The 16,996-nt window shown below is 37.1% G+C and overlaps 1 protein-coding gene across 4 annotated transcripts in view; it reads right to left on the reverse strand.

The window, feature by feature from the left end:
• Window positions 1–16,996, reverse strand: part of NMT2 (N-myristoyltransferase 2) — a 55,226-nt gene that overhangs the window by 30,050 nt on the left and 8,180 nt on the right. For all 4 annotated transcript variants that reach the window (XM_026716150.2, XM_026716147.2, XM_087915745.1 and 1 more), the window contains exon 2: window positions 1,048–1,183. In XM_026716150.2, coding sequence (XP_026571935.2) covers window positions 1,048–1,183 — 136 coding nt within the window. The remainder of the gene's footprint in view (window positions 1–1,047; window positions 1,184–16,996) is intronic.

Below are 16,996 nucleotides of genomic sequence, written 5' to 3' on the forward strand. Positions count from 1 at the left end.
ATGACTCACAGGGGCCAAATGGCCCTGGTTGGGTAGATGTGGCTGAGTGGTCACAGCTGGATCACTGTGACTAGATGGGCATGGCTGGCTGGGCGTCGCCACTCAACACCACTTAGTGGGCACAGTTGACTTGGGATGGCTGAGTTGGGATATAAGTTGCACCAGCTAACTTGGCATGGGGACAATTTGGTGCCCCAAAAGCACCTTGACTTTTCAAACTGCTGACAGCTAAGCGCACATGTGCCCGTGCACATCCACCCACACCGCATTCTAAGTTTGGGGACTTTTATACACGGAGGACGGAGAGGACCTTTCCCCCAAATCTAGGCATGATTGGCAGTTTGCAAGCTCAGATGTGGATAAAAGTCTCCAAACTTGGAATGGTGTTTGTGCATGTGTGCGCATGTGTATGTGCATGTACAGCATGCCAAAGGAAACTTTTTCTCCCAATCACAAACATTGTTGGCCTTTCCCTGTCCAGTGCCTATTCCCAGCAAAACAGGAAGCAGGAGGCAGGACTTCCCTCAGACCCTTCCTCCCAGGAAGAAACAGGCCAGATGTGGACTGTGAGCCTTGAATTTGACATGTCTGAACTAGGGTGAACAATGTATGCTTAATATCGACTCTGTATGTGCTGTGCGCACTTTTTTATTATTTCTTTTTTGTCTCTAATTATCTTTCTTTTTACTGTCTTTGTAGTTATTCATTTTATATGTAGCATCTTATCTTTGAAATAAATAGAAAAAAATTAAATACATTCTAAAACAATTATTTTTTATCAAATTTAATAAGAATCTCAAGAGAAAAAAGTTACAAAACTGCAACATTTATGTGAATTGAGTCTGTTCTGATTTGTTAAAGGTATTGGATTGAGCCAATACAAACAATTGATACAATCTGAATTTCCAGGGTGATTTGATTTCAATCATTAATTTGAATATATACATTGGGTTAGTTCACAAATCAAATTTCATTTAAAAACTTATTTTTATGGTCATTAATAGCCAAAGTAAAATAGGGATAAGAAAACAAAGGCCAATCTCTCACTTTTGAAGGTTGCTGATTTTTAATCTCCTGGGAGTCCGAAGCAGAGTCTGATTTGGTGTCTCTGGAATTTGTTTTCTCCTTTTTTCGTTTCTGCTTCTTTTTCTTTTTCTTAGCTCCCAATTCTCCTCCTGGACTTCTGCAAAAAAGTACAAGACAACAATTTGCTGTAAGTCTGAAAAGAGGAAGTAAGCCATGAGCAATTCCAAATGATACGTAGCCCCATTTTTACAGTGCTGGTATTCTGCAAGAACCAAAATCTGATGCAATATTATTGATGTAGGGCTGTACACTTGGTGTATACATGGAGGTAAAAGTGTGTGTATTGAAAGGAAGGGGTAAAAATGATGCATCTATTTTGCCCTAAAACACCCCTTCTTTCAATTAAAAAAAAATTAAAGCAAGGCAAAATTCTTCAACTTCCCACCCCCTGCCCCCTCACTCAATATCATCGTGTCACTTTTGCAACAGACAGGTGTTTAAAGAAGCAAATGTGCAGAGCAGACTGGAGGAAAAGCTAATAGCAAAAATACATTACTGTGTAATCACCTTCTCACATAATATTTGCTTTTTATTGTTCTGAACCGTACACTTCCCAAAATTGACAAGAAATCAAGGAAAGAAGATTAATTAATCAATTCAGGCCAACATGTGCTCCCAAGCCTATCGAGAGAGAGAGAGAGAGAGAGAGAGAGAGAGAGAGAGAGAGAGAGAGAGAGAGAGAGAGAGAGAGAGCAGGATGACTTTCAGGGTCCCAAAGATTAATTTCTGGTGGAATTTGGGGAGAGAAAGAAAGACTTTTGCTGCTTTCCTCGAGTGCAGCCAAAAGCAGAAGAAAGAAATGGAAAGAAGCAGCCCGGTGGCCACATGAAGCACATGGGGCGAGTGAGGCATGTTCCCCCCTCCGTGCTTTTCCCCCTTCCCTCACTACCTCATGTTGTTCGCAATGCAAGTGATGCAAGCCTTGTGTTCCCGCGCAGCGTGGATTAATTGCTTTGGGGGTGACATTTCTCTGTGGACCACCAAAATTTTCTTGCAGACCACTAGTGGTCCTCAGCCCGCTGGCTGGCGACCACTGTTCTAGTGTTAGTTTTGGTTTAAGAGACATATATTAATATTGAATTAGGCAATGTAAAGACACACAAAGCAAATGATTAAAAGCACTTAAAAGAAATGGAAATGTTTAGGATGTATTGTCTTCCTTGCTATTATTATTTTTCTTATGTATTTTTTTAATCACTGTTAACCTCCCAAGTTATTTATTATCATAAAAAAAGTAAAGAATAGTCCACCGTGTGGCCATCTCAATGTTGCTAAATTTGCTGACAGTAACTGACGTATTTATTATTTTTGACAGTTTGTCCCTGTGGTGATCTATTTCCTTAGCTGAGTCTCCTCTATGTATTTATGTTGCTCAGGAAATGTGGGCAAATCCCTTAACAGATAGTCCACACACAAGAACCCCACTTAATCATCCAGTCCATATTGGGCAATGTGGCTTTTCACCCAAATTTTATAGTTTGAAAAGCAAAAAAGAAAAGAAAGCAATTTAATATTTATTTTAACATTGAACTTTTTACGTTCATTTGTTTATCCTTTCTGGATTTCTTTTTAAATTCCTGTTGGTGTAGAGGACAGCATCCAAGGAAAAAGTTATCGTAACAGTACAACTGATATAAACCACTTAACAGCCCTTAGGGAGCATACTGATCTAATTGAGGAGGTGGTTCCATCTGAAGAAAATCAGGAAAATTGAACTTAGGAACAAAAAGTAAGAAGCTTCCGAATGTGTGGAGATACCGTGTAATTGCAGTCACTACTCAGCATTTTTTACCTCCCCACTTCCGGTGCATTTGGAGTGAAAGCTCTTAAACTTACTTCAAAATTCCTTGCCCCCCCTTTTTTACTCCCCTTTTTCTGTATACATTTGCTCATTTTTTTTCCTTCTTTTTCCCTCACCATCTGGCGTTATGATGAACTATCTCTCCTTCTTTATTCTCTCTTTATAATGATTATAAATATGCATACTGGGAAAAGGAAAATTGATTGTTGTATCTGATTGTTAAATAATTGAATTAATTGATTTATTAATAATAGTGATAGCTATACTTTGATTAGATATATAGAGAAAATAGTAAGAATATTAAGTATTATTTAATTAATAAGTATAGGGTTTTATGTATTAATATTATAATTTATTGTGTGACCACAATTAATCTACTTGGGGATGAATGTAATACTGTTTGTGTTTAAGAATATTTAAAATAAGGTTAGATAAATACACATATTTATTTATAATATTTAAATATAATTGGATTTGGATATTATATATATATTACATGAAGTTATGTATAGAGGCTGAGCATAGACCTTACAAAATTATATATGTGATTTAGAATTTGGATTTAAAATAATAATTATAATATTTTTATATATAAGTACTTATACTCCAGTAGCCAGTTAAGAGCACAGCTGCCCAGCAGATAGATAGATTAAGTAATTAGATACCGGTCAATCCTAATACAGAGATTCTATCACTGAATGTTAATTTGGGATAATATAATTAATATAGTACAACAGAAACAAATCTTAAAAAAAATGACTTCCACAACTACTACAGCTCTGAAAACTGGAAGAAAGGTCACTCTGACATTAACAACTACGTTGGCAACAGCTTCGCCCATGGCACAAAAAGCCATAGAAGAAACATTACCAGTGGAGAAACAAGCTAACATCTCAAATGCCAACATCCAATCAATTTTGCTGACTTCACAGGAATCGATGACGAAGCTGCAAGAAACAATGATGAAAAACCATAACGAGACGAGAGCAGATATCAATCAACTAAAAGAGGAGATGGGGAAATTAAAAGCAGAAATGAAAGTGGACATCTCCAAAGTAGAGGACGAAGTTGGATTATTACAGCAGGCCTTGGAGAAAAATGAAGCAACAATAAAAGAGGTAGAGAAAAGGACTGAACGAACCGAAAGGAAATTAGAAAGGATAGATGAAGAATTAAAGAATGTGAGTAAAGAAATGGAGGACTCACTGGTCTACCTAGAGATGGACAAGGCTGCTACATACTTGAGATTCCAAAATGTAGTGGAATCCAAAGAAGACCTGGAACAATTAATGGCGGGAATACTGGCTGGACTATTGAAAAAGGATAAAGATAACATCTTAAGGGAGTTTGATGAAGTTTACAGGATTAGCACTAATTATGCAAGATGCCACAAATGCCCAAGAGAAGTCCGTATATGATTTGCGAGAAGGAGTGTCCGGGATATCATATATAGGATATCAAGAGATAAAACAATCACGTATAAAGGTAAAGAAGTCTTGATTCTCAAACAAATACCAAGAAGAGTAAGAGAACAAAGATGAGACTACAAGTTCTTAGCAGTTTACCTAAATCAGAAAAGAATCGTATTTAAATGGCTAATCCCAGAGGGGATGTTAGTTTTTTTGGAACGGAAGGAAAATTAAAACAGACTCCATGAAAAAGGCCCAGGAATTTTATGAGCGATTGGTAGGTCCGGAAGACCAGAGCAGTAAGGAGGAACTGGAAACAAACTCCCAGGAAGATCAAGGCTATCATAAGAACAGAGATGGAACTTTAGGAAATCAAGGAAATACTCATCTACATCAGGAGAGAGAAGAAAGTAGGACACATCTTCAGGCACAAGGAGAGACCGGAGCCATTACAAGACAAAGAGCGAAACAGAATTAATTAAATGGAAGAAGAAAAGAAACTACTATCAATTAATATAAATGGTTTAAACTTGTTGATAAAAAGGAAAAGGATAATAGCTAAAGTAATCAAACAAAATGCTGATATAATATGCCTACAAGAAACTCATAAAGAAAACAGATGAAAAATACCTAGAATGTCCGAACTTAGGGAAGCTATTTACTGCACCAGCAGACATGGGGAAAAAGAAAGGGATTGCAGTATATGTTAAAGATGATTTGAAAGCAGATTTAATATGGTCAGATTCTGAGGGAAGAACTCTGGTTTTGCAGATCTGGATTAATGCCATCTCAATTCTCTTAGTGGTAATCTACGCCCCGAACGGAGATCAAAATGAGTTTTTTAAGCATCTTTATGGAAAAATAGTAGGATTGGAAAAAAGAAATATTTGTATCATAGGAGACTTTAATTCTATTGCTGATTATCAAAAAGACCATAGCAATGGGGGGAAGAACAAAGGGGGGGAAAGAGAGCTTCCCAAGATATGTATGGAAATGATGAAGGAGTTAAATTTGATTGATATATGGAGAAGATTACATCCCGAGAAAAAACAATTTACATTCTATTCAAATCCTCATCAAATATGGACATGAATTGATATGGCATAGATGAATGGGGAAATAGCAAATGAGATAAAAGGGATTGAAATTTTACCTAATGAATGAGCAGATCACAATTCAATTCAGATAATATGGAAGGGTAGGGAAAAACCCAAGAAAAGATGGATGTTAAATACTCAGTTAATAAGAGAAAAAGAATACACCAATAAACTCAAGGAGGAATTAAATTATTTCTTAAAGGAAAATGATAATGGAGCAACTATGAAACAAAACATTTGGGATGCAATGAAGGCAGTAATAAGAGGTATAACAATCTCTTATAATACCAAGAGGAATAAGGAAAAATACGCCCAGCAAAACAAATTACAACAAAAAATTAAGAAATCAGAAACTCAATTACAGAGTACCCCAAAGGATTCAGAATTGCAAAATCAGATAATAATAAACAAACATAAATTGAATTTAATTGAACAAAAGAGAATGATTATAAATATGAATACAACTAGACAAACTTATTTTGAGCATGCTAATAAGCCAGGAAGATGGCTATCATATAGACTAAAAAAAAAGGAAAGAAAAGAGATTGATATACCAGCTAATAGATGGAAAGGGGAATATACAACAGGAGATAGAACAGAAAAAAAGAAATTGCCCATAAGTATTTTGAAGAGTTATATAAAAAGGAAGAAGTTAATGAAGATAGAATAAGAAACTATTTAGATGAAGTGAAGAATAAAGCAATTGGGGAAGAAATGGAAGAATTGTTAAACAAAGACATTACTTGGTTTGAACTGAAATCAGCAATAGAGAACCAGAAAAACAATAAATCCCCGGGACCAGATGGGATTCCAGGGGAGCTGTACAAGGCAATAGCAGAACAAATAGGACCTCTTATGGTGGAAGTTTTTTTAAAAAATAAATTTTATTAATTTTCAATAAACAAACATACACAAACAAAACACAAAACATAAAACATCTTTTTGGAAAGCAGCCTGGTCCTGGGTTACATCTTTTGGTACAGACATAAATCAAGTTCATGCTCACTTTATATACCATTTCATATCTTATTTACCATTCTATATTTTCTATATAGCTTCTACCCTCTTTTCACTCTCTTAATTCTATTTTATTTATTTCATCTCGATTTAGATCATTATGCTTATATCTTTTGTCCATTTTGTTTCAATCATCTATTTTTCTTCTCTCATTAACACGATATTTCTCCTGTAATCACTAATTGAAATATGACGCCTTTATATCTTTCCCCTAAATTTAACACTTGAAATAATATATAATTCTCATTCTGATTCTGCTTAGCACATTCTAAACTACCTACTACATTTTAAAATAGAAAAATAATAAGTTTATAATATAATTGAAACAATAATCCATAGTATATTAAACTCTATCATTAAATCTTAAGCATTTTACACATTCCCTTTGGTATTTTGTTAAATCATAAAAAGATCCAGTTTTCTAACATTGTTTCAAGTAAAGATACAACAATACAATCTTATGTACTTTTGCAGAATCTCTTTTGTAATTCTAGTCTTTTTACCCCACCCCACCCCGTCTCTTAATCTCCACCCTCTTAGTCTCCACTCTCTCCCATATAAACACATACTGTTTCATTTAGCCCTTCTCTTCCTGGGGTCTATCTTTCCCCTAAATTTAACACTTAAGATAATATATAATTTCCATTCTGATTCTGCTTAGTACATTCTACATACTACATTTTAAAATAAGAAAATAATAAGTTTATAATATAGTTGAAACAATCCATAACAAATTAAACTATCATTAAATCTTAAACATTTTACATATTCCCTTTTATTAAATCATATAAGATTCCAATTTTCTAACTCTATTTCAAATACAATACTACAATACAATCTTATGTACTTTTTCAGAATCTCTTTTTTAATTGTATTTTACCCTTTGTCTCTGAAAAAGATCTGTTTTTTTATATCTTGTTTCAAGCCTTTGTAACTTCTCTTCCCTTTTCCCCTTCCTTTCTTGTCCTTTCTGGCCTTTTTACCCCCTCTTCTCTTAATCTCCGCCCTCTTAGTCTGCCCTCTCTATTGTATTCCTCTTTTCTGTTGCTTTCTGACATTGTATCGATTTTTCACCTTATTTTTCCCTTTTTTGGTTGTTTTTTTAAGTCTTGAATTCTCCATTCTCTTTCCCCTCTTTCCCTTCTCTTCCTCAACTAAAGTTATTTGTTCATTAAAGATGGCTTCTTCTTCTTCATCCCAGCCTTCTTGTTGTTGTAATTCCTGGTAGGTAGAAATCACCATTTCCAAAAAGTGAAACAGATCCAGAAGAGCCCTTCCCTTCTTGTTCCTCTTCTTTTAACTTTTGAAATTCCATTTTCAATTCTACAACAGATAATGCCATTGTGAGATTTTTTAAACAACCCAAAAGCTTTTAGTCTTTTAAAAAATAGTTTCCAAAAGTCCCAAAGTCACCAAGCAATCCAAATCAACACAAGCTGTTTCATTTAGCACTTTCTTCTTTTTATACTTTCTCTTCTTGGGGTAGAATTCAATTGCAAAGTTCCAAAACGTATTTTTTAGAAGTCTTATTACAGTTTGTCTCTGATCTTATAAGCTCCAAGCAGTCTCCTCCAGCAAAGTCTTAATATAAATTCTTTACCTCTCCCTTCCCACTTATAGAAAAAAAAAAGAATTTTTAAATTTTTTGATTCCAATGTTCAGAAATCTTTAATGTCCACTTGGATTTAATTTTCAAGTTTAATTACCTTCTGTCACCAAGACGGGTTTTTCCGATTTCCTTCTGCTATTTCCGTAGGGAAGGAGAGTGAGAAAAAACAAACTTTCCCTTTTCACTTTCTTCCGCCACTTTTTATGATCTTCCTAGGGAACAATGTATCTTTAAGAAAGTTGAATTTCCAGGGTATTTAGATATTATTTGTTATCCCGGTTCAGCCAAAAATTTCACTTTCTCAGCTTCCTCCTGTACAGTCTTGTCCGGATGAAAGTTTCTTTGTGGCGGCCATTGCTGACCGTCGCTCCACTGCTTTTGGAGAAAGGAACTGAGCCAGCTGAGGAGGGGGGTTGTGATCTCCCGGACCCCTGCTAGGCCTCCTCTATCTTCAGTCACCTCTACGGGGTGACTATTAACCCCAAACCCAGCTGGATCGGGGGCACACCAGCGGCGAGCGCAGCAGGAACCGTGCACTATCGCGGATTCCTGCCGCCGCCGAAGCCTTTCAAACCGGAAGTCCCCTTATGCTGGAAGTTTTTAATGACGTCTTATTGGCAGCCAGGATGCTGGACTCATGGAGGGAAGAATTGATTTCGCTGATCCCGAAGGAGGATTCGGATCCCCGATATATATAAAATTATAGGCTGATTTCACTGTTAAATACTGATTACAAAATATTCACTTCTATTATAGCAAGTAGACTAAAAAGAATGTTAAATGAGCATATATATGAAGATCAAAATGGATTTCTCCCGACCAAACAAATCAGGAACAACCTAAGAATAGTACTAGATGTCTTAGAATTTTATGAAGCCCACCCCGAAAAAAAAATTGCACTTATGTTTTTAGATGCAGAGAAGGCCTTCGATAATTTAAATTGGCAATTTTTAATTCAAAAAATTTATAATATGAATTTAGGCACCAAATTTGAAAATATTATAACAACCATTTATGATACACAACAGGCTAATATTATAATAAACTGGGAATATAACCGCCCAATAGAAAAATAGAAAAAGGAGTCAGACAGGGCTGCCCACTCTCACCCCTGCTCTTCATATTATCATTAGAAACATTACTAATGCGAATTAGACAGAACCCAGACATAAAAGGGTTAAAGGTTAAGAAAGAAGAATGTAAGTTGCAAGTGTTTGTGGATGATATGATTTTTTTCATTGAGGAACCAATAGAAAGAGGACAAAAATTGATGAATGAATTAGAACAATTTGGAGCAGTAGCAGGACTTAAAATTAATAGGAAGAAAACAAAATTAATGACTAAAAATTTAACAGAAAAACAGAAAATAGAACTAGAAGAAGTTATGGGAATACAAGTGATAAAGAAAGTTGAATATGGTTGACAGCACATTGTAAGACACTTAAGGAAAATAATTATGATAAATTGATGCAACAGGTAAAGAAGGATTAAGAAACATGGGGTAAGCTGCAACTTTCATTATTAGGCAGGATTGCTGCTATTAAAATGAATATTCTTCCAAAATTCCTATATATATTTCAGACGATCCCAATCAAAGTACACAAATTTTTTTTTGAAGAACTTAATGAAATAACTGTAAAATTTATCTGGCAAGGGAAAAAACCTAGAATAAATTTAAAGGCAATGCAAGATATGAAGAGCAGGGGAGGGCTGGCACTTTCAAATTGGGAGTTGTATTATAGTGCAGCCTCTTTAGTATGGTTGAAGGAATGGGTGAATTTAACCAACAAGAGAATATTATTCTTAGAAGGCCATGACTTGCAGAGGGGGTGGCATGCTTTTTTATGGGATGTAGGGAAAACTAGCCACAGACACCTAAACAGAGACTCATTATTAACTAATTGGAAGAAAATACGGAAAAAACACTATTTAAAAATACCAATTTGGATTTCAACAATGGAGGCGATGATTCACCCAAATAATCTGGATATCACTAAAATGATTAAATATAAGGACCTATTGGGTACACAAGGAAATTTGAAATCGCAGCAAGAACTTCAAGAGCGGGGACTAAAAATTGATCAATCGGCATATCGTCAAATTCAAAGTAGATATAAACAGGACAAGAAAGAATTCGGAATTAACAATAAACTCCAGCAATTAGATAAAATTTTATTAGGATCAGGCAAAAAAAATATAACAAAATTTTATAATTATTTATCAGAAGTAGAATTAGAAGAAGAAATTACAAAAAGGAACATGATAGCCTGGAGTAGGAATATAGGATGTAGCATCACCATAACAGAATGGGAAAAGGTCTGGGGTAGAAATAATAAAATTACAAAATTGGTAGCATACAAAGAAAATGCCTATAAAATGTTTTATAGATGGCACCTTCCTCCTTCGAGAATAACAAAGATGCACTCCAATATGAGTCCGAATTGCTGGAAATGCAAAAAAAAAGAGGGAACTTTTTTCCATATCTGGTGGTCCTGTATAGAAGCTCAAAAATATCGGCAGAAAATTAGAAATTGACTGGAAGAAATGATAAAAGAACAGATTGAATTCAGAGTCCTTTTTGTTAGGGATCTTTGATAAACAAATATCAAAAAAAGTAAAATATATAATAATACACATTTTGACAGCAGCCAGATTGGCTTTTGCACAATGTTGGAAGCAGCCTCATGTTCCATCAGAGGAGATGATCATTCAAAAAATTTCAAGTTGTGCAGAAATGGACAAATTAACTTTGGCATTAAAAAATAAAGACTGTTCAATATACTACATCAGCTGGAACTGCTGGTACAAATGGATAGACCAAAGATAGACTTTACAAGGAAAAAGTTTAACTTTAATTAAATGATTTATTTATTTTTTGCTCACCATACCAAATAGCAAGGATTGGCAAATAGGAAGTGCTACAGCAGCCATTATGCCAAATTTGCCAGTGGTCAAAAAAAAGGTAAACTAATAATTAGTAATATAGTATTAAAAGAGAGTCAGTTTGTTCTAATGTTTAAGACATCATGTTATAAACCAGGGGACTGTGACTTCTAGATATGCCTTAGCAATGGTGGGATTCAAATGATTTAACAACCAGTTCTCTGCCCTAATGAGTTCTTCCAACAGCCAGTTCGCCAACCTGAAAGCTAACAACCGTTTTTCCCGAAATGGTGCAAACTGGCTGAATCCCACCACTGCGCTTTAGGCATGGAAGCCATCTGGATGACTTTGAACCATTCACACTCTCTCAGCCTATGATGTCAGATTCAGACTATAAGCCAGTCGATCAATTCCTCCTGTCATAACCAATGAATCAACACTTTGTTGATAAAAAAAAAAAAAGCATATCTTGAAATTGTAGGAAAATGCTAGAAGAAAAAACACTTAAAATTAAAAACATCAAGGTAGAATATGTACTAACAAAGCCCTGTATAATCTGTAAACAGAATAAAAATGTAATAGCTACTGCAATATAAATTATATTTAGGACAGGACAACATACTTGAAGATATATTAACACATCTGTATTTATAAATCTTTCATTTCTGGTATAGATAATATTATTTTATTTTTTATTTGGGTTAAATTTTCATTTTGTCTTCCTGATGGGAAGTAAATACTAACTATGCAATATTCTGTTGCACTAAAATGAATATGCATTAAAACAAAACACTGCATTTGAAAAAAGCAACACTCCGCTCAGTCTGTTTCAGATCAAGACCAAAACCACAGTTCTAAACTTCAGAATTTTACATATTGATTATTTTAAATAACTCAGGGAAAAATAAAGAGCAGCAATTAAATTACAAAATAACACTGACCACAAAGCACACACACACACACACACACAAAGGTGGAAGGAATGGCTAGAAACAATATCAGTAGTCAGATTCATAAAGTCACTCTTTCTATATTAGCTATAAGAACAAGTAAGTATATTTTAACACAATTAATGTTCTACCAAATATCTTTGTAACACACTAATATTCTCCTGGAAAAACATATGCAAGTATATTTTATGATTTTACAAATTGATGACTGTCCCGATGTCCAAGTCAATGATCATATACTACTTAAGGATAGATGTTAAGATCAATTCAGAATATGATTTTCTTCTTTGAAGAATAGAAGAAATTTTACAGTTTCATATTTTTCTACTCAAAAAAAGAATTTCACTATAGGAAAAGTTATTCTAAATATTTAGGTTATAAGACCAATATCACTTTAAGCATACAATATAAAAAGAAGATGTAATTCCAATTCAGCTTTTGTATTTGAATTTTACAAATCACTTCAGAAAAATCCTTGAATTATTTGTGCCTGTCAGACTATGCCCATGTCTTCCAAATGTATTGGACAAGAATTCAGTAACTATCAATGAGCTTCAGAGTTGTAAGCTAGTGAGATTTAAAAATATAGACAGGAATTCCAAAAATGACAGCCCACATTGCCATCTTTACAACTTTTGAAAGCAAAAGACACTAAACCTATGGAGAGTATGTATTTGTCAAACTATTTTTTGAAACCTCAAGTCTTTTGCAGTCTTAGCCATGTGATCTGCTAAAATTCTAAAATGCACAAAAATAGCAGCACTGGCCCTAAAACCAAGCCTAAAACCAATTAAAAATAAACTCCTAATGGAAACTCCTGGCTCTATTAGAAACCAGACAATCCTGATTCAACCTACTAGAATGATATGGTGTTGGCTTTGACTTTTCATCACCTTCTTTGCAGCCTTCTCCAAAATATTAACTAGCCATTAAAAGGTTGCCTGTCCCTATTCTAATGAGAACATAGGATAGCATTGGTCCATATAGCTCAATACTTTTAGAATGCTGCAGTTTTCAAACTGATCTGCCTAGAGATGCTAGTGATAGAACCAGAGACATGTGGCGTTCAAAATTCTTCCCCAAAGATTTAAGAGGACACACACAAGTGAAGGGAATAGACCAAAGTGATACCACCTAAATACTACATAGCGGAGTAAAAGAGTTTAGAATGAATTCTGTGTTCACTGAGAAAAACAGCCTGGAATATAAATATATCTGTAGAAAATATAAACAATTTTTCTTCAGCTCAAAATGTTGCAAAGATCTAAGCCAGACTCCAATTGCAGATTAGTTATGCTATCTGATGACTTTGATACCTTTTCTGATTCTTGCATAATATTGTTTCCAACCAGTTTAGAACAGGGATGCATACTGTAAGACAGCAGCTTTCTGAGACTTCCAGAAGTTATAATGTATATAAGCCAAAAGGGAAAATTAATAACTATATACTTATATTTAATTAGATGTTTACATTAATGTAGTAAAATCAAATTTAGCACTTTCTACTATTTTCCAAGTATGCGTCACTTTTCCATATGTCCCTTGATTTAGAAGCCACTGAACAATATGATAGGATGTAAACCAATTAGAGGCAGAAATCAATTACCGCTATAAGTTTCCCTGTAGATTAAGTTGCAACTGCCAGAAGTTCTTTATTTATTTCATCAAATTTTCCCTTGAGTCAAGAGTAACTCTTGGAGACCACAAAGACATGTTCATATTGTTTTTCCAATCAACAATATGTAATTCGGGTGCTAATAAGATAAATGCTATCTCTGAGCCTCAGTGGCACAGTGGTTAGAGTGCAATACTGCAGGCTACTTCTGCTGACTGCCGGCTGCCTGCAATTTGGCAGATTGAATCCCACCAGACTCAAGGATGACTCAACTTTCCATCCTTCTGAGGTGGGTAAAATGAGGATTCAAATTGTTGGGGGCAATATGCTGACTCTGTAAACCACTTAAAGAAGGCTATAAAGCACTATAAAGCGGTATATAAATCTAAGTGCTATTGCTATTGATGCATTAATTGATGTGCAAATTTCAGATTATGGGAAGTAATTTGACTCTATTCTGGGCATCACAGTTCCAAAAGGACAGAGACAAATTGGAGAGCCAAGAAGACAGTGAGGAAACCAAGCACTCTGAGGAGTGCTAAAGGTTCTGTACATGTTTAGCTTGTAGAAGAAACCACTGAGGAAAGAATTTTCAAATATCTAAAGGGTTGCTTTTACATAGAAAGGAGGTTTATTTAGTTTCTATTAGGGCAGACTAAAATATAAGAAAAAAAACATAATTGTATTAGATCTCAGTCAGCAGAACAGGACATCATAAGAGCTGTGATTTCTCCTGCTCTGGAATTCTTCAGTCAGAGGTTAGGTGATCATATGTCAGAGATGCTGTAGTAGACCATACACTGAGCATGTAGATGAACTCTTAAGGATTAGATGACTGTTAAGGTCCTTGCTAACTACATGAGATTATGAATACATAAGTGATTGGTCTCAACCTCCTTCCAGTTTTTTTAAAGTCAATCATGAGGGAGAAGCATAAGGAAACACAGGAAAATTATCTGGATCCTTTTAAAATTACAAATAACGTACATGTTGAACTAATTTAGAATAGCATACAGCTGGAAGGTACCTTGGAGGTTTTCTAGTCCAGCCCACTGCTCAAGCAGGAGACCTATATAAGTGACTGTCTAACCTCTTCTTAAAAACCTGCAGTGATGGAGCAGCCACGATTTCTGGAGGCAAGCTGTTCCACTGGTTAATTGTCCTCACTGTTAGCAAGTTTATCCTTAATTCCAGGTTGCTTCTCTCTTTAGCACTTGGCAGTAGCACTTATATACCGCTTCACAGTGCTTTCCAGCCCTGTCCAAGCTGTTTGCAGAGTCAGCATATTGCTTTTAATAATCTAGGTCCTCATTTCACCCACCTTGGAAGGATGGAAAGCTGAGTCAACCTTGAGCCTGGTGAGATTCGAACTGCCAAATTGCAGGCAGCCGGCAGTCAGCAGAAGTAGCCCTGTAGTACTAAATTCTAATCACTGCACCACCATGGCTCTTTGATTAATTTCCAACGTTTGTTTCTTGTCCTGTCCTATGGTGCTTTGTAGAATAATTTGACCCCCTCTTGTTTCTGGCAGCCCCTCAAATATTGGAATGTTGCTATCATGTCACCCCTAATTCTTATTTTCTTTAGACTAGCTAAATCCAAATGCTGCAGCTGTTCTTCATATGTTTTAGTCTCCAGGCTTTTGATCCTCTTAGCTGCTCTTCTCTGAACTTTTTCCAAAGTCTCAACATCTTTTTTGTATTAGGATGACCAAAATTGGTTGCAGTATTCCAGGTTGCAGAGACAATGATTCATTTGAATCCAAAATAAATTAAATAACAGACAGTCTCAAATCCTAGGACATGCATTCTTGTGAATAGACGTGTAGCACCAAAAATATATCTAAAGGCGTTTAATGGGTTTGGAGGACAAAGGGGACGGATGCCATAAATAAGGCTTAATGTCTTCCATTTCCCTCAATCTTTTGGAACATGGCCTTTTTAAGTTGTATTATTGTTATTGTTGTATTTCAAGGGAAAGAGAGGCTTAGACCAGGGCATGCAATTAACACGTTTATTGAAGGAACAGTGGTTGTCGCGCCTGCCAGCCAAACGGGCAGACTAGCTTGCGAACAACGGCTGGCTTGGCTTGACAGCCGGCTTTTTATAGTCGGCTGTCAAACGATGCCAGCCAATAGGAACGGCTGTTGAACTTGCTTAACGAGTGGACCCGGTTGGAGCCCCAAACGGTTCCCAAGACATAACACCCCTTCCCCCCAGATGAGAACACACATAATCTTTGAGATACGCCGGTGGTCTGTGTTGGCGACCCGAGCGACGTAACTCAGGAGATTCATTTGGCGAAGACGAGTTCGCGGACTCCAGGTCAGGGTACGTAGTGTGGCGACCAGGGCTCGGTGCAGGAACTGGAGTCAGTGAAAAGTCTCTGCCTTCACTGGGGTTAAATGGTGGTGCTCCCGGCTGGCTGTCCCAGTCTACTGCCTGCTCTCTCTGCTCCGTTGGTGAAGGTTGGTCACTCTGGGAACCCCTAGCTGGACCTTGGAGTGGCGCCCGCGCTCTTCTGGTGGAGACGGGTCTGGGCCGGTCAGGCTGCTCCGTCGTCTCCGCAGCTGGTCCAGGTGTCTTCGCCACATACGACCGTCTTCAAGTTGGACCCGATAAGATCTCGGACCCGTGACAGCCACGACTTTTCCGGCCACCCACAGTGGGTCCCCGCGTAGTTCCTAGCAAACACTAGGTCCTGAACTGCGAAATTCCTGGCCAGACTGTCAGACCCCAAAGGGGTGTCTGGGCAGTAGTGGGGTGCAGCCTGTCTAAGGCAGTCCTCAGGCGTCTCCCCATCAGCAGCTCAGCCGGGATTTGTTCGTAACCGTGCACGGTGTGGTATGCTGGCTTAGGAGGAATTGAGACAGTTTAGAATGCCAACCCACTGGGCCGAATCTGGCTAACGCCTCCTTAGCTGATCTGACTGCCTGCTCAGCCAACCCGTTGCTGGCGGGGTGGAAGGGGGCCGTGAGGACGTGTCTGATGCCTAGATTTGTGACATACCTACTAAATTCGTTCGAGGTGAACTGGGGGCCATTATCGGATACCAGTGTGTCAGGAGTCCGTGAGTTACAAAAAGGTGAGTCAAGGCTTTAACAACTGCCTGTGTGGTGGTCGTGTGAAGTAAGGCCACATCTATCCATTTTGAATAGGCGCCCACGACCACCAAGAAGGTCTTGCCGTGCATTGGCCCGGCCAGGTCGATGTGAAGCCGTGACCACGGGCATTGGCACTTTCCCACTTTGTGGGTGTGGCGGTTGGCGGGGCTGCCCTAGATTCTTGACAGGGTCGACACGAGCTTACCCACTTGGCGATCTGATCGTCCATCCCGGCCACCAGACGTAGCTTCGAGCTAACGCCTTCATCCGCACGATTCCTGGATGGCCCTCGTGCAGCATCTTCAGGACGGGTATGCGAAGGGTGGTTGGTATGACCACTCTGGTACCCCACAATAGGCATCCCTGCAACTTGGAGAGCTCTAGCTGGCGAGTTTTAAATGGGGCGAAATCAACTGAATAGTTAGT

This window comes from Pseudonaja textilis, chromosome Z (genome assembly GCF_049901715.1).
Source record: "Pseudonaja textilis isolate UNSWEBS1 chromosome Z, rPseTex1.2, whole genome shotgun sequence".
Taxonomy (NCBI): Eukaryota; Metazoa; Chordata; class Lepidosauria; order Squamata; family Elapidae; genus Pseudonaja; species Pseudonaja textilis.